Source organism: Carassius carassius, chromosome 2 (genome assembly GCF_963082965.1).
Source record: "Carassius carassius chromosome 2, fCarCar2.1, whole genome shotgun sequence".
Taxonomy (NCBI): domain Eukaryota; kingdom Metazoa; phylum Chordata; class Actinopteri; order Cypriniformes; family Cyprinidae; genus Carassius; species Carassius carassius.
This window is the reverse complement of record NC_081756.1, coordinates 1,007,003-1,026,224: the sequence shown is the minus strand read 5'-3', so window position 1 is coordinate 1,026,224 and position 19,222 is coordinate 1,007,003. Positions and strand designations below refer to the sequence as shown.

At 37.2% G+C, this 19,222-nt stretch overlaps 1 protein-coding gene across 1 annotated transcript; it reads right to left on the bottom strand.

Moving 5' to 3' along the window:
* Nucleotides 1–8,916: 8,916 nt before the first annotated feature.
* On the bottom strand, nucleotides 8,917–16,020 carry LOC132095567 (mucin-2-like). Its single transcript, XM_059500690.1, has 10 exons — nucleotides 14,818–16,020; nucleotides 14,554–14,615; nucleotides 14,315–14,439; nucleotides 12,937–14,111; nucleotides 12,699–12,763; nucleotides 11,526–11,707; nucleotides 11,279–11,391; nucleotides 11,127–11,191; nucleotides 10,855–11,033; nucleotides 8,917–10,477 (listed from the first exon to the last, which is right to left on the bottom strand). The coding sequence occupies exons 1-10, from the start codon at nucleotides 15,982–15,984 to the stop codon at nucleotides 10,386–10,388; spliced, it is 3,225 nt and encodes a 1,074-aa protein (XP_059356673.1). The 5' UTR covers nucleotides 15,985–16,020; the 3' UTR covers nucleotides 8,917–10,385.
* Between the last annotated feature and the right edge of the window lie 3,202 nt (nucleotides 16,021–19,222).

Below are 19,222 nucleotides of genomic sequence, written 5' to 3'. Positions count from 1 at the left end.
ATGCTTAAAAAAAAAAAAAAAATCAGGGCATCATTACTAAACAAATTAGAATAATTTATTAAATCTAAAATGAGACTAATGTTATTGGAGATATGTCGATTTGTCATAAAACCAGACTGTTTCTGAAATGATATTGTTTAAGATGATTTACAGACACAGCTGCCAGAATCTTATCATTAAGGACAGATATAGCTATATTAAGAATGACGTAATTCGGCTTTTGAATCAAAACAATTCACCCATGTTTCATCGCTGTGGTTAGTTCATCTTGAGCTATGCATTCTTTAAAACCTCAAAGAGCAAGTCCTTCATGTGATCAGAAGACTTTATACAGTTCACAGGACTTTGATATTACACCATCAGGTTCTCTCGTTGTTAGCGGCAGATCACAAACTGATTTATCAAAAAAAACCTTTATCAAAAAAGGGATCAGAAGCAATATTATCAAACGCAGAAGAATAACATTTTTGATAAAAATTAAAAACAAATCAAGATATCCATGTATTATACAAGAGCAAATAGAGCCATCAATCTGAACGGATGCGCGCGCACAGAATCAGAGCCGTGAGATGCGCGCACAGAATCAGAGCCGTGAGACGCGCGCACAGAATCAGAGCCGTGAGACGCGCGCACAGAATCAGAGCCGTGAGACGCGCGCACTGAATCAGAGCCGTGAGACGCACAGAATCAGAGCCGTGAGACGCGCGCACTGAATCAGAGCCGTGAGACGCGCGCACTGAATCAGAGCCGTGAGACGCGCGCACTGAATCAGAGCCGTGAGACGCGCGCACTGAATCAGAGCCGTGAGACGCGCGCACTGAATCAGAGCCGTGAGACGCGCGCACAGAATCAGAGCCGTGAGACGCGCGCACTGAATCAGAGCCGTGAGACGCGCGCACTGAATCAGAGCCGTGAGACGCGCGCACTGAATCAGAGCCGTGAGACGCGCGCACTGAATCAGAGCCGTGAGACGCGCGCACTGAATCAGAGCCGTGAGACGCGCGCACAGAATCAGAGCCGTGAGACACGCGCACTGAATCAGAGCCGTGAGACGCGCGCACAGAATCAGAGCCGTGAGACGCGCGCACAGAATCAGAGCCGTGAGACGCGCGTACTGAATCAGAGCCGTGAGACGCGCACTGAATCAGAGCCGTGAGACGCGCACTGAATCAGAGCCGTGAGACGCGCGCACTGAATCAGAGCCGTGAGACGCGCACTGAATCAGAGCCGTGAGACGCGCGCACTGAATCAGAGCCGTGAGACGCGCGCACTGAATCAGAGCCGTGAGACGCGCGCATAGCTGCATTCCATTTCTGTCGTCTGGAATGCCGCACTATTAGATGCACGATACTCACGTGCGCGCTGTGTTTGTTGTCCTGAAGCTCATTTGCGCTGCGGTTACATCCACTTGCATTTCGAATACTTTTATACGAAATTGATGAGTAAGTTATGTTTTCAGAGCAAGACAAAACATCTGATATTTAAATATATTTGTGCATTAATGTGAAGTCAGCCTGTTTAAGCTGCCACCGTCTATGATCTCATCAGTAATGATCAAACTGCAATAATATGAGGAAAAACGATTGTCTGTAAACTTTCGGACACTTAAAGAACACCTATTTTAAATGAGTAATTGTTTTAAATAATAGCCTGCTGTGCTTATATAGCCCAATAAAAAATTGCCTGAAATTAAAATTGCCCCTATTTAAAAAAAAAAAAAACTGATGTTCTTTTTGCCAAATTCGTGCAAGCCATTTGGCTCTAGATCTTAGAAAAGCTCCATTTGCTTGTTCAAGATACAAGGAATTTAGTTCCTCTTGTACAGAAGATCTTCTTCTGAGAGCTGTTTATTTAAGAGATCAGAAATATTTACTTAAATAAAAAAAATCTGCACTTAAATTTAAGGAGCTCCATTTTGGCAATTAAAAGATATATCTGTTGTGTTATCCCTAGATGTGATATCATTGATTGGTATTTTTATACCTGAGCAGAACGACTCATTAAGCAGCAGGGAAGAGTTTAATCTCCAGTAGCCAGGGTTATAGGTTCTAGAATTGTTTGGCTTCAATATGAAATCATTACCGCAGTGATCAGTCAATGGTGAAGGACTACGACAGACAGATGTCAAAGATGAAATCAGACAAACACAGACTAGCCATGAATCAATACAAGATACGAGAGTTTGAGCTGGTTTGAACCAAGTAAACGAGGTGGAACAAGGAAACAGAAACCTGATGAATCAATCAAATTTAGAGATTGACAGAAACTAGAGATGACTGGATTCATAGCACTCTGACGTTGTCTTGGAGGATGAAACAATGTTTCATAATAAGTCTGACAAATTAAAAAATGGCAAAAAATCAATAAGTCATGAAAAACTATTTATAATACTTCACATAACCATGAAGTAAAACTGAGCTTTGCTCACATAACTCACAAGCTACAAAATTAAATGACTATTAAAAAATAGTGGTAAGGAAAAAAGCACAATACTCCACTACTCGAGGCTCAATACTGTTTATTACTTACTGGCGACAAAATTCAACATGTATTACAATTTTCAGGTTCCGATTCCGGTTCCATTTAAATGAACTATTGTTATGTTTTTTACTGTTTTATCTTCACTGAAAAGTGTTGAAGGTAGTAATGTTGAGTAATGCTAGTCCATCAAGCAGCATGTGCTTCAAAGTTGATGTTTTTACACTATAATTAACATTTTGCTTTCCATCATACAGTCAGATCGCCATAATAAAAGTCTTCTGTATTTTTCGGTCATACAAATCTATTAAACTTCCTGGTTGTGTGATCTGATGATGTCGCAACTGATCTAATTTGTCCACACACATTTCCTTCCCATCATGAGTCAGATCACCCAAATAATACTTGTTGAATCTGTAATTAATCTTTCCGTCATGCAAATCTATTAAACTTCCTGGTCAAGTCACACCAGTGTAATATCTTCACACAAACCTGACACACATCATACATGATTTGGATCTCGGAAATATGATTTTGTGTATTGTTGAGATATTCACATATATATATAACTTCCTTGTCATGTGACCATTGCCACATCCTCTGTGTTATATTCATAAATTCTTGTCAATAAAACTCATGTTGCTTCCCACAATCTAAAATATGACACTGTTGAACGTGAAAAAAATGTACACGTAAGAGGTGTAAAATTGTGTTTAGATATGGGGGACCAATCTAACAATATAAAATATGTGCATATAAAAAAAGCTTGGATTGAGATTTTCATAATGTTATTATTACACAGTAATAAGAAACTGAAACCACTAGTTTGGAAAAATAACATTATAGATCAGACTCTGTTTAGATGAGGGTTTATTAATAGTTCTTAATCCAATTTATTATAAATGTGTGATGTGTGTCAGGATTGTGTGAAGATATTACAATGGGTGTGATGTCATCAGGTCACATGACCAGGAAGTTTAATAGATTCGAAAATGTCAAAAATTATATTTGTATATAATAGAAAATTTGGAGGTGCAATTGAGATTTTGTATTGTGTTTATTATTGTTATTGCTATTTCGTATAATTTTGTATTTATCATGTCAGTGCATGTCACTAAATAAAACAATGTTTTTAAAAAGCAGTGGATATCTGTATTCTCCTCCTCTGTACTTTATTACACAATGAAGAAACACAGAACAATTCTTAGCAATTTCCAACCACAAAAATAAATAAATAAAAATTCCACAAAATATATAATGGCGAGAAACGAGTTTCCACATCATGGATATCAAAACAGCATTCAGCATGAACAGTGCAGCTCGATTCATGAACATATGACTCGAGTGAGCCGAATCAGAAACAAACAGCATCAAATGACAGACTTTGAGGTTTTGAGGTATCATTATTTCTTATGAGCTCTCTATTCGATTTAGTATTGAAATGCAATGCTATCATACTACTCTTACTATTTCTGCAGTATCCAGTATGTAAGGCTGTGCATAGTGTGCAAATGTTCAGTATGCATCAAATACCTGGATGAGCTACTATATTTCCCTGAATCTGCTGAATAAAACTCAAGTACACTGAAATCAGTACAGAATCAGTGTTCAGAATGGCATACTAGCACACACCTGCTCCTATACTGCTGTGTGCTGCGTGTGCACAGTGAATAGTAAGAGAATGTTCTGTATGCATGGAATGCTACATTTGCTGAAGTCTGATGTATGCATCTGACGACACTGCATGGGATACTGTTTCCAAGAAAACAATACTCTCCATGTAATGATTCATCTTCAAAGGTGTGAGAGAACTGGAGGCGGGGAATGGTTATTATAAAACACTTTTATACATACATGTTACTGTAAACTACAAACTACGACTGTGTATCTAATAACAACAACCTGTCCTCCAACCAATACGCTTGTTTAGGTTGTTTATCCAAATCCCTGAAATACGACCCATCAGAGCGTATACTACAATCGTGCCCCTATCGGCAAAAGATCTTTTTCATATTAATGTTTTGTTCTCTTTTATTTGCACTCTGATTTGTGTTTCGTGTAGCTCAGTTGGTAGATTATTGCGTTATACCTTGATATGTAATCATGCTATCATGGGTTCGAACCCGGAGAACAGACGTGCACGTAAAATGTATAAGCTCAATAAATCATAATTTAGCATGATTTCTGTGAGGGTTAGGTTCAGGGGTGGGGTTAGGTGCGTTCATTCGAACGAATAAGCCACCTAGTAAAATATGTGCGAATTACTGTGAGATCGTTGTAAAAAGTCCATACATTGCATTTAAATAAATGCGTTTTGTTTGGTAATGACGTTATATGTCATTTCATGATGACAGATGCAAAACGATACTGTCAATATTTTTACGCCCGCTAGAGGGCGCTTTAAAACGTAAATATAGGTCGTTATAAGGTACTTGCACAAATCACCTATATGGTCATTTTTTGTTGGAGGACAGGCTCAAAAACAATATTGTATTGTAAGAACATAAATTGTACTTTAATCTCTACAGCACGTTTCCGATCAAGTCAAATGACAGCACCTTTATCTCTATAGTGCTTTATACAGATTATTTCAAAGATATTGAATAATAAAAATATTGAAGTAATATAATATATAAATAATTCACCCACCAATGCCTGGCTGTGATAAACAGCACTGCAGAAGATGTCCATTCATTTGTAATGAATGATTTTGACCAAGATAACATATCAGATCAGAAATACATTTATTTTCAACAAAAACAAAGGAAATATTTGAAAACTGGAAATAAGACATCTCATTATTAATACAAATCGACGACGGTACTGAACAGCTTATTGTTTCTATTTCTCATGCAAATCTTTTACCCTTCTGATTTGAGTTTGTAAATATATTTGACTCTACCTTTTGTTGTGTTATTTTATAGTGTTATTGATATTATTATATTTTTGATATTTTAAATATGTAGTGCTTATTGTTTATTCAATCAAAAATGCAGACATGGTTTCATGTTTTAGTGGCACGATACGCAACACAACATGTAAAAACACAGTATAAGTCATTATAATCGGTAATTATGTATTATGTAATAAAGGGTTTAACTGGTTTTGTCTCATCGCTCCGGGACACACATCACAGTTTGGTGAAGGAAGTAACATTTCGTCACACGCTTGAGACATTCAGCCAATCACAACACACTGGATATCTGACCAATCAGAGCACACCTAGCTCTTCAGAAGGCGGGGCATAGAGGAGAAACAATAATGTACAGTATGTGGAAAATAATGTGTTTTTTTAAGCTTAAACCTCATAAACACATTACTTTACACCAAAAACACAAAATAATGTTCTTTTTAACAACTTCATATGACCTGTCCTGATCCTGTGGGCTCAATTAAATACCCTAGTTTTTTGTCTAAACATTAATTTTAGAGTATAAGTTGTTGGTAACACTTTAGAATACTGTTTCTTACTTACTGCATAACTAATAAGGGATTATTGAAGAACTAACATGTGATTATTCATTAACACTTAACTCACTACTGTTAACTACTGAGGAAGATGTGTTAATTAATCAGTATGTAATATAATTTTATGATTGTGTTAAGTAACAGTTAGCTAATCAATAACTAATGTATTCTGTGATACCTCCTGAAGAACTACTATTAATTATCTACTAGTTAGGGTTCAAGAAAAATAACTATGATCAAATACAAATTTAGAAAAACTACAGTTAGTCCAGAATAGAGCTGCAAGACTAATAAATATTTAATAGTACAGTACACAGTAAATTGCTGATTTTGATGTTTTGAATGAATTTTGGGTTTGTATGTTTTATTGTATTGTTTTTTATTCTTATGGATTAATGTAATTATGTTATTTTATGTTTGTCGGACCCCAGGAAGAACAGCCTTGGTAGTGGCTAATGGGGATCCAAATAAACAATAAACAATTTCATTAATATGTGACCCTTTCATATAAAAGTTATTTGCAGTTGTAGTAGTATGAAAATGCAATATTAATAAATGAGTACATTTTATAGAGGTTTTGTCTGTGTAGTGAATTGTTTTGTGAGTGTGTTTTGTAAGAAATCAGCTTCCACGACTCCAGTGCCTTGCGATAATTACCTTAGTTTTTATATTTTATATATAATACCATTACCATTAATTCAATTTCTTTATGTAAGGAAAAGCCTGAGGAAAAGGCTACAGGAAATACGGGTAACCAATTAGTAATTAATAAAGAATTATCAGATAATTCATATTTTATTCAATTTTAACATGCATACTGCCCGCATTTAAACTAAATTAACAAACTAAATGCATATTTCATTTCCATTATAAGCTAATTAGTGGGCTGTAACAAAGTTGCTACTGTAGTAGTACTTTATACTTGACCTTTTGAATGAATCTATCATGAAGAACTGTTACATAAAATACATAAAATAAAATACAAGAAAACAATAATAATAATTATTGGCCACGAGAAACGGATGTTGTTCCCTCAACCAAAGTCCCTTTAAGTATTCTATAGTCTTTGCCTGAACACAGGTCTCGTGGCCATAACATAACATTTATGTTCCTACTAAAAACAAAAAAAAAGTTGTAAACACAAGCACAAGTTCTCAATCTCAGATGCTGTTTATCCCCACCAGAAACTGTATTATTGCTTTGCCTTTTTTAACTAAGCAACCATGATCTGTGTGATCATTGCGGTTGTGCTGATTGACCAAGGAAGTAATTTTACAATGTATTTCTTGAACACAATTGTGTTTTTGTACGCTGGTTTTCTCCACAGGAATGTCAAGTTATGAAATCATGACCCAGGGACTACTAAAATTGTATTTTTGTTCATTTTATAATATTTCATGAAGTTTTCAGCCACTTAGTTTGTAGTTGAGTGTAATTTGTTTCATTTCTTCCATTTCTAAGAAAGTGCTTCTTTTATTGTTTTTGCGTGTTAAAATAGCTCTGCCTCTTATCACGTGAACATTCCTAGCCGCATTTATTTGGAAATCATATTTTTTTTCTTCCTTCTTCCTTTTCAGCTGCAATTTCAAAAGTTCCAAAGGAATGTAGCTGAACGAATCATACAAATACTCATTGTCAGGCAACATTACCTTGTGAAAAACATTTGCAGACAGACGTCACAGAAAATACGTCCAGGTTCATGAAGTGGGAACTGTAGTCTTGATAACACAAAGTAATAATTCAATTGGAATGAGAGTACAAGAAGAAGAAAACTCAATGGAGATGAAGTTTGGGAAATTTTGGTAGTGCCTATCCAAAGTGGTTTTACTGGTTTCTTATCTCTGTGATTTGTATTTTTACCTCAGTAAAGGTCAGTTGACAAAAGGTTCAGCTGAGAACAGTCAAAAATATTGTCACAGTGTGGTTCCTGGAAAGAACTGATTTTGATTTAAGTAACAATGGATCTTTCAAACAAGTCTCTCGTCAGCTAAACTTTCTGGATTAAATTCTACTTCATGTAGAGGATCAATGTGGCAATAGTTTTAACAATGAATAGTTGTATTGTTTAAACATAAAATCTTATTTAAATCTTAAGGTGACTCTGATAAGTAATCATTGTCTTAACCCTTGTTCTGTTCTGAAAATCCTAAAAAACTAATTCCTGTTCAAAAATGACTGGCCTTTTAAAATTGCCTGTAAATCTCTCATTATGCTGTATTATTATTACCTTTTTGTCAACTTGTTTTGTTTCAGTTAGCACAAGTTAGTTTTCTATTTGGAATTGGTTGATTGTAGGTTCCATTGATTTGACCTCATGCATGTTTTAGAGTAAAAATAAATAAATAACTATTTTTTTGATAATTTTGGCAATACTGACTCATAAACTAAGGTGCATGAGCTCAGACCAGCGATTCCTTCGACCAATCAGTTCCAAACATTGTGCTTAGTGGAAGAAAACAAGATGATAGAAAGATTGAATGTAATATTTGGTAACGTTGACTTTGGAAACAACACATTTGTAAGCAATTATTTTATAGGCTAGTCATTTTTTACGAAATTAATAACATTCGGTTGCATTTATTAAATCATTTATTTGTGTAATTGATATATTTTCAAGATCATGATATTCACATGCTTCAGCCAGCTTTTGTTTTCAGGTTAAGAAATGCTTTTTGCATATGAGAATGAGAACAGGTTAGTGATCTTATTGTTTGAGATAGAACAGAGATAGATGGAAGAAATGATGGAATGTCTTTGAGAAAGAGACTAATCGTCTGACTGTAATGCTGCTGACACATTTCTGTCCATGTGGCAAACAGCTTTCATAATCACAGAACGATTTCGCTGATGTAATTATCGTGATTAAATCGGCCTGCAGCTTGTCAGAGAACTACGGCTCTGTGTATTAAAATGCCGCTCAATCTGAAAGCATGTGAATGGAGATTTACTACGAATCACAGAACCGGCTTTACTGATGAGATACGCATTACAATCACATTAGAATAATCATGCAGCCCTTGTACACAATACTTGAGAATGTAAACAAATATTTTCATTGGACTGCAGCCTTCCGGGTAGGCATAAACACCGCAGTGAGGTCACACCTCTCTATCTGTAATTAATTCTAGGCTATCCACCTGATTTTGCAGGAAGGAAAGAAGCCATTTTCTGTAAATGTTCCAGACTTCCAGTTCATCAGCCTATTTATATTATATTAAACAGCATAACAGACTGGAAGTGAATCTGGAAGTGAATTATACAGAGGTCTCACACATTCAAGTTCCAAATGGTCACAAATGCCCTTATGTTAAAAATGAGGTGGATATCTATGAGAATGGTCTGATTATACGGATGTTTTTGTTTTCTTTATCTCAAAAAGTCTCATGAATCAATGCAGAAATGAAACTAAGCAGAAACTGGACACACAGGCTTGTGGGTGGAGATGTAGAATCTGATTTTAGAGATGACAGCTGAGAAAACAACATGTAAACTGAGAAATGAAAATAAACCTGAGAATGTGGCATGTGTTAAAGATATTTTGTAGCCATGGTTGTAATGGTTTTTGGTAAACAAAAATCTGAACCTTACTGTTCTCCACCCTTGGTCCGGCGCGCACTTGCACTGCGGTTCAACTTAAACCTCACAATGCTTCTGTAATATGGCCTGTTAATAATAACAACACATAAAACTAATGTTGGACCTACCTAAAAAAAACTAAAAAGCTCTCTTCATTTGATTTGTCTTTGCTCTATTGCATTTATTTGTACTGTTGCTAGTTAGCGATTAAATTATATGTTCTAATTTTCTTTATTTGACAGTATAATACTTTTCCCCAAAAAATAGCACATACCGAACCGTACCGAAACCATGACTGTAAAACCGAGAAACAAACCAAACCATGATTAATTTGAACCATTAGACATATGCATTGAATTTCAGTAGTTTTGCCATAGTTTATCTTAGATATAGCAGAGTTGGTTATATATTACACATTTATATAAATATATATTAAAATATTACAATAGCATTCAGTTTAAAATGTGGTTGTTGTTGCTTACAATATTCTTTTGTAGATTGTAAAGTTGAACCCACTTGTTTTACTCATCCGATTACAACACATATACAGAATTAACAAAGAATAAATTAAAGAACTTAAAGAACTGCCACTTGATTTGCAGATTACATTGATCAGAAAATAAATCAATGACAATATGATTTAACTGAGTCAAACATTTTTTTTTAAATAAATTACTTAAAGTGCTTGTATGACGAGATATTTTTTACCCTGTTTGGAAAACAGAACCAGAGCTAAAAACAGACACATTCAGTTCTATAAAACTGATGCATTCAGAGTTTTGTTTACATGTACGAGTCCTTCATTTGAGGCCAGGAAGATTCAGACCCGTCTGAATCCGTTATATTTGCATGAGAGGTTAGGTTCAGTTAAACCATGGAACCAGAAGCGACACAGCAACCAGGAATGAAGCGGTCACCACACTGATCCTGCTGCTGACTTCACCTGATGAAAATTCTGCATTTCAAAAGAAAACACAGACAGAACAGACAGAACTTAATTTTTATCATTCACTGTCAATGTGGAACGTTATCTAAACACATCTACATTTACAGTACATGAGTGTATTGATGAAAGTATAAACATCAATCTGAGTGAACCATTTTTTACATTTATTTTTAATGTTTTGCTGTACACTCCATTAAAGGTTTCCATCTCACAAAAGGTTCTTTATAGTGGGTTCTTCAGATTATTATAATGTTCTTCAAACTTAGAAAATAAGTGGTTCTCTTAAGAACTGTTGACTGAAATGGTTCCTCTAAGGTTTTGCTGCAAGACCCCCTTTTTGGAAGCCTTATTTAGAGTTCAGTGCAAGATTAAAGTGCATCACTCACCGATTCCATTTATTATGATTGAAGAAGTGAAGATCTGGAAGGGTAACGTGTTGTTTCTGGCCGCTCGTACCACAGTGTTCACTATCTGGGTGCTATTGGGTAGAACAGCGTCCGCTCCGAATACAAGATCCATGGAGTTTCGGATCGTGGGCACGCTCCTTATTTTTACATTGGCATCACTGGAGAGAGTTTGGAATCAATATTAATCATTGAAAACTGAGTGTTATGTTGAATCAGTAGCTATATTCAAGAACACACCAGCATATTCATACCTGAAGTTTGTTAGAGATATGGTGCTGAATGATGTTTGATAATCAGCAAAGAAGAAAGGTTCAAGCTACAAAACAAGAGTTGTTCAACAAAATTGGCTTTATTTTGTAAAAGCATTTTACCCAAAGTTCATAAGTAGACATGTCACACTCACCCCTGCTTTTATCATCGTAGCCCTGTTCTGAAATTCGGTAGAATTTTTATTTGAAAGAGCAGCCACAAAGGTTCCATTGCTGAGGATTGTCAATGGAATTATCTTCACTGATTCTACAAAAAGGAATTAATTTTATTATTTTCATTAGTATCACAAATTGCGCAGAACATTATAGTCATGTTAACAAAGTAAAATCTTAGAAATGGGTATATCCGAAAACTCTAAATCAGTTGTGATTTCAACTTACTAACAACAATAATAGAGGTTTCATCAAGGGTGAGGTTGAAGCCTGAAGTTGGATTTGTAGCGGCTTCTTTCAGAGTCTCCACAATGTCTTTGTTGTTGGGGATCGGTTCAGTGGATGTTTGACTAAACACTAAATCAAGCTCTGCCTCTACATTTTGATCTGCTCGGGTTCTGGCAACAGCTCTGAAAAGAATCACACGTTTACAGATTACACCTGTCAGTGTGGAAGACATGAGTATTCAGTCTTTTACATTTTCATAAAACTGTGTTAGTGCATCTCAAGTGGTCCAAAATTGTAAAGTAAATTAGCTGGAAGTTGGGATCTCAAATAACATGAGCGCCCATCCCCCTCCACCCAATTTCATATGTATATTTTATCATGTGTGACGTTTTTCTATTCAACCGTAAGTGCCCTGTGAAGTGGACATCAGAAAATATTCCACCATCCAGTTCGAAGCAAGAATATATGTTCCATACAAAAGGCATTAAAGTGTGCAAGACATAAATTTAACTAGTATTTATTTACAGAGGCATATTAAGTCACACTTCACACTTCTCTAGTAAGTTTCACATGTGTGTGAAGATGCTTCCCAAGTGGAGTAAACTTTGATGGATTTCCCCTGCTCAGGAAGTAGGGAGCAATGAACAATGTTTAGGGATCATATTGATCGGAATGTATGTACCTCACTTCTAATGATCTGGTTATCTGAATCAGGTGTGTTAACTGGGCGCGAGGACTGGAATTGGGAACCGGTGGGCTACGGCACGTGTCATTCACCGGTGAGAAAACATTAAAAGTAATACAATACCAGGAAGGAAGATGGGGTTTTTGATGTTTGTCTGCTATTGATGATTATGATTATGTATCCTGTCCATGCGAACCAGCTATGCAAAGGTATGCTAATACATATGTTGAAAGGCAAGTAGGAAAGCCATTTAAACGCTTGGACCGAGCGTTTTGATTGAGCAATCATTTATTGGTCCTACACTTTCCACAGAATATATAAATATAGCTAAATATATTTAGATCACTTAACTTGATGATTGATATTGGGATGTAAAGAAACTTTCAACCAGCATAACAACAACAAAAAAATCTATTCTGAAGACAATCAAGTATCGCACCTTTAATAAATCTAGAAGAACTCAATTAATAAAAGAACTAGAAACCCACCTGAAAGCTTTCACAATACTCCTGATGAAAAGAACTCCATACTTCAGTTTATATATTTTGTCACACTATGGAAGAAAGAGTTTTGGGAATGTCATTAAATGTCAAATACAAGGATTAAATGCATTGATCATGTTGCCAAAATGGTTTTCAAACCAAAGAAGCATCAATGCAAAACAAGCTGAATTAATTCCACATGATACTACATCCCCCCGAAAAGTTTCTGTTGTTTAAGACTCACCTCTATTTGAACTTCATCTGCTAGTTTCTTAAATGCCTCACTTAGTGTGTTTTGAAGGTCTGGAGTAAATATTACTAAAATGACAAACTCTATGGTTACAACTGGTGGAGGGCGAGTTGGAACTGCTGTTGTGGTGGTGGTTTTGGCTGTTGTGGTTGTAGCATTTGTTGTTGGTGTGGTGGTTGTGGCTTTTGTTGTTGGCGTAGTGGTTGTAGCATTTGTTGTTGGCGTGGTGGTTGTGGCTTTTATTGTTGGCGTGGTGGTTGTGGCTTTTGTTGTTGGCGTGGTGGTTGTGGCTTTTGTTGTTGGCGTGGTAGTTGTAGCATTTGTTGTTGGCCTGGTAGTTGTGGCATTTGTTGTTGGCGTGGTAGTTGTGGCATTTGTTGTTGGCGTGGTTGTTGTGGCTTTTTTTGTTGGCATGGTGGTTGTGGCTTTTATTGTTGGCGTGGTGGTTGTGGCATTTGTTGTTGGAGTGGTAGTTGTGGCATTTGTTGTTGGCGTGGTGGTTGTGGCATTTGTTGTTGGCGCGGTGGTTGTGGCATTCGTTGTTGGCGTGGTGGTTGTTGCTTTTGTTGTTGGCGTGGTTGTTGTAGCATTTGTTGTTGGCGTGGTAGTTGTGGCATTTGTTGTTGGAGTGGTAGTTGTGGCATTTGTTGTTGGCGTGGTTGTTGTGGCTTTTGTTGTTGGCGTGGTGGTTGTGGCTTTTATTGTTGGCGTGGTGGTTGTGGCATTTGTTGTTGGAGTGGTAGTTGTGGCATTTGTTGTTGGCGTGGTTGTTGTGGCTTTTGTTGTTGGCGTGGTGGTTGTGGCATTTGTTGTTGGCGTGGTGGTTGTGGCATTTGTTGTTGGCGTGGTGGTTGTGGCATTTGTTGTTGGTGTGGTGGTTGTGGCATTTGTTGTTGGCGTGGTGGTTGTGACTTTTGTTGTTGGCGTGGTGGTTGTGGCATTTGTTGTTGGCGTGGTGGTTGTGGCATTTGTTGTTGGCGTAGTGGTTGTAGCATTTGTTGTTGGTGTGGTGGTCGTAGCATTTGTTGTTGGCGTGGTGGTTGTGGCTTTTGTTGTTGCTGTTTTTGTTGTCAGTGTTGTTGGTTGATGTGTGGTTATCTTTACTTCAGTGGGCCTGATTGTGGTTGCAGTATGTTTGGTAGTAGTGGAAAGGTCAGCTTTTGGTATAACTGTTGGTGGTGGTTGAATTGCAGATGTATTATAGGTGTAAAATAAAATGAGAAAATCAATGTTGGTCTTCATGTGAACAAATTAATTTGTAAAGTAAAACACCGCAATGAATCATAAGGGACACATTTACATTGTAAGTAACAAGCACTCAAAAGGAAGTATAACCAGAGCGTTTTTTTTTTTTTAAACTGACTGGCTTTACCTTCTGCAATGGTGATATTAAATGTAGTATTGGCACTGGTGATAGTACGTATGATCTCATTGTCATCTGGCAAAAGACTGTCTTTCTTGAATTCCAAATTCATGTCTGTGATGACTGATCCAGGACTACAAGAATGGAAGGGAAAAGACAAGGTCTTTGTTAAAGATGTGATTTCATCAACATAAGTTAACATTTGGCTTAAGATGAAGTTATGGGCACTATATATGTTTGTTACCCACCTGAATCTAATCACTATCAGTCTGAAGAAGAACTGGAATGCTTTTTTAAAGATAGGCTCAAACTGTAGAAAAGTTACAAGATATGACACATTTAGAAAAAATGCAAAAACTCAAACTGGAAAAAGTTAAGGTGATGATAAATTTGTTGTCACAATAAATATTTTACATCCAAATTCTAGTATATAATAAAATGTGTACTTTAGTTTGTAATTTTGGCTGTTCAAAACTACATCCTTCTCTAGGAAGTAAACATTTGTCACATACCTCCTTTTTGACTCTTCTTTCTCGTTCTTTATAGAGATCTGAATTTCTGTCAAAAAGTGAAGTATAAAATGTTTCTGAGCTGGAAAATCTGACTTCCACTGTAGTTGTGAGCGGTTCTGTTGTTTCAAGTAAAGGTGTGGTTGTAGTTGTGATAGCAATATGGTTTGTTCCTGTAGTAAGGGTAGCAGTAGATATAGGGTGGGTTGCAGTTGTTTTTGCTTGGGTGGTAGTTGCAGGTATAGTTGAAGTTGTAGGCTGGGTTGAAGGCTGTGTTAGAGTCAGAGCAGGAGATACAGGTGGGGTTGAAGTCTGGATTGCATTTGTTGTAGGTTGGGTTGCAGCAGATATAAACTGGGTTGTACCAGTTGAAAGTTGTTGTGTAGTCATTTGGTTTGTAAAAGTTGGTTTGGGTTGTAGTTGGGATGTAGTTGCTGCTGTAGACTGAGTTGTAATAGTGGTGGGTGGGATTGTAAGAGTTATAGTTTGGGTTGTAGCTGTAGATTTGATTGCTTGAATTGTACTGGTGGGTTGGGGTGAATTTGTTGTCAATGGCATTGTTGCTGTCAGCTGAGTTGTTCTAGTCGCAGTTGTAGCTGTTGTAATTTGCTGGGTTATAATTGTTGACTGTTTAACTGTTGTAGCTGTTGCAGGGTTTGATGTTGTCGTTGACTGGATTGTAGATGATATAGGTTGGGATGTAGTTGTGGTCTGGTCTTTCCTGGTAGCATTGGAAGCTGTGGTATATGTTGGTTGAGTTATAATTGTAGACTGGATTGCAACAGTTTTTGTACTCTGAAGTTGGGTTATTTCTGAGTTGGGTTGAGATGTAGCTGTAGTTATAGGTGGGATTGCAGTTTGTGTAGGTTGTGAAATAGTTACAGTATAGGCAGTTGTTGAGAATATAGGCTGGGTTGTAGCTGTTGGAAGTTGTGATGTAGTAATTGTTGATTGGGCACTAGTTGCAGGTTGAATTTCAGTTTGTGTAGATTGTGAAGTAATGGTCTGGGCTGTATGTATAGACTGAGCCGTTGTTGAGAATATAGGCAGGGTTGTAGCTGTTGCAAGTTGTGGTATAGTAATTGTGGATTGGGCATTAGTTATAGGTTGGATTTCAGTTTGAGTATATTGTGAAGTAACAGACTGGGCTGTGTGTGTAGACTGGGCCATTGTTGAGAATATAACCAGGGTTGAAGCTGTTGCATGTTGTGATGTTGAAATTGTGGATTGGGCTTTAGTTGTAGTTTGGATTTCAGCTTGTGTAGGTTTTGAAGTAACAGTCTGGGCTGTATGTGTAGATTGGGCAGTTGTTGAAAATGTAGGCTGGATTGTAGCTGTTGCATGTTTTGATGTAGTAGTTGTGGATTGGGCTTTAGTTGCAGGTTGAATTTCAGTCTGTGTAGATTGTGAAGTAACAGTTTGGCCTGTAGACTGGACAGTTGATGAGAATGTAGGCTGTGTTGAAGCTGTTGCAAATTGTGATGTAGTTATTGAGGACTGGCCTTTAGTTGTAGGTTGGATTTCAGCTTGTGTAGGTTTTAAAGTAACAGTTAGGTCTGTACGTGTAGATTGGGCAGTTGAAAATGTAGGGTGTGGTGTAGTAATTGTCGATTGTGCATTAGTTGTAGGTTGAATTTCAGTCTGTGTAGATTGAGAAGTAACAGTTTGGGCTGTATGTGTAGACTGGGCAGTTGATGAGAATGTAGGCTGTGTTGTTGCTGTTGCAAGTTGTGATGTAGTGATTGTGGATTGGGCATTAGTTGCAGGTTGAATTTCAGTTTGAGTAGATTGAGAAGTAACAGTTTGGGCTGTATGAGTAGACTGGACAGTTGATGAGAATTTAGGCTGTGTTGAAGCTGTTGCAAATTGTGATGTAGTTATTGAGGACTGGGCTTTAGTTGTAGGTTGGATTTCAGCTTGTGTAGGTTTTGAAGTAACAGTTAGGTCTGTACGTGTAGATTGGGCAGTTGTTGAGAATGTAGGCTGTGGTGTAATAATTGTCGATTGTGCTTTAGTTGCAGGTTGAATTTCAGTTTGAGTAGATTGAGAAGTAACAGTTTGGGCTGTATTTGTAGATTGGGCAGTTGTTGAAGATATAGGCTGGATTGTAGCTGTTGCAAGCTGTGATGTAGTAATTGTGGATTGGGCATTAGTGGCAGGTTGAATTTCAGTTTGAGTAGATTGAGAAGTAACAGTTTGGGCTGTATGTGTAGACTGGACAGTTGATGAGAATTTAGGCTGTGTTGAAGCTGTTGCAAATTGTGATGTAGTTATTGAGGACTGGGCTTTAGTTGTAGGTTGGATTTCAGCTTGTGTAGGTTTTGAAGTAACAATTTGGTCTGTATGTGTAGATTGGGCAGTTGTTGAGAATGTAGGCTGTGTTGTAGCTGCTGCAGGTTGTGGTGTAGTAATTGTTGATTGGGCATTAGTTGAAGGATGAATTTCAGTCTGTGTAGATTGAGAAGTAACAGTTTGGGCTGTATGTGTAGACTGGGCAGTTGATGAGAATGTAGGCTGTGTTGTTGCTGTTGCAAGTTGTGATGTAGTAATTGTCGATTGGGCATTAGTTGCAGGTTGATTTTCAGTTTGAGTAGATTGAGAAGTAACAGTTTGGGCTGTATTTGTAGACTGGGCAGTTGTTGAAGATATAGGCTGGATTGTAGCTGTTGCAAGTTGTGATGTAGTAATTATGGATTGGGCATTAGTTGCAGGTTGAATTTCAGTCTGTGTAGATTGTGAAGTATATGTTTGGGATGTATGTGTAGGCTGGTCAGTTGTTGAGAATGTAGGCTGTGTTGTAGCTGTTGCAAGTTGTGATGTAGTAATTGTGGATTGGGCATTAGTTGCAGGTTGAATTTCAGTCTGTGTAGATTGTGAAGTAACTGTTTGGGCTGTATGTGTAGGCTGAGCAGTTGTTGAAAATGTAGGCTGTGCTGTAGCTGTTGCAGGTTGTGGTGTAATTGTGGATTGAGCATTAGTTGTAGGTTTGATTGCAGATGGATTAGGTTGAGCAGAAGATATGGCCTGGGAAGAGTTTGAGAAAGTAGGTTGGGTTGTACCTGTTTCAATCTGCAATGTAGTCATTGTTGATTCGACATTTGTTATAGGTTGGATTGTAGTCTGTGTGTGTTGCGAAGTACCAGCAATTCCTTTAGTTGTAATTTCTTGTGATATCATTTCTGCTGTGAATTCCCCTGTAGAATTAGTAGTCGATAAATCAGGAATCTTAGTAAACGATTGGGCTCCCGTGGTTGATTTTGGTATAAATAGTGTAGCTGATCGATTAGTAATTCCTATAGTTGTCAATTCAGTCTCTGTGGTTAAATCATCCTTAGATGTGGCACTTTTAGATATTCCTGATGTGAATGTTGTTGTGGATTCCAGTGCCTTTTTCGTGGTTGGTACATCAGTGAAGGCCATAGTTTCTTTTATTGTGATTCCATCTGTAATTTCTGTGGTTGACTGAGGTGTTGAGATTGTAGTTGATTGATCAGTAAATTCTACAGTTGAAAGTTGAGTTACCTCGGTTAAAACTTCTTCTGTTGAATCTGTTATAAATGGTGTTGATTTGTTTGTGACACCTGGCGATTCATCAGGTGTGAATGTTGTTGTGGATCCCAATGCCTTCTCAGTAGTTGGTAATTCAGTAAAGTGTATTGTTGTTTCTTCTGAAGTGGATCCAGCTGTTCTTGTAGTTGATTGTGTTTTTGTACTTGGAGTTGATTGATCAGTAACTCCGGAAGTTGATGGTTCAGTTTCCTCTGTGGAATCTTCCTCTGATGAATCATTTGTAAATGGTGTTGGCTCGTTTGAGACACTTGTAGATATTTCTGATGTGAATGCGGTTGTCAGTTCTTCATCAGTAGTATCATCAGTGACATTTACAGTTATTTCTTCTAAGGTGGATCCAGCTATAGTTTTTGTGGTTGACTGTGTTGAAGTTGGTTGATCAGTAACTCCTGAAGTTGATGGTTCAGTTTCCTCTGTTGAATCTTCCTCTGATGAATCATTTGTAAATGGTGTTGGTTCGTTTGAGACACTAGTAGATATTTCTGATGTGAATGCGGTTGTCAGTTCTTCATCAGTAGTATCATTAGTGACATTTACAGTTATTTCTTCTAAGGTGGATCCAGCTATAGTTTTTGTGGTTGACTGTGTTGCAGTTGGTTGATCTGTAACTCCTGAAGTTGATGGTTCAGTTTCCTCTGTGGAATCTTCCTCTGATGAATCATTTGTAAATGGTGTTGGTTCGTTTGAGACACTAGTAGATATTTCTGATGTGAATGTGGTTGTCAGTTCTTTATCAGTAGTATCATCAGTGACATTTACAGTTATTTCCTCTAAGGTGGATCCAGCTATAGTTTTTGTGGTTGACTGTGTTGCAGTTGGTTGATCTGTAACTCCTGGA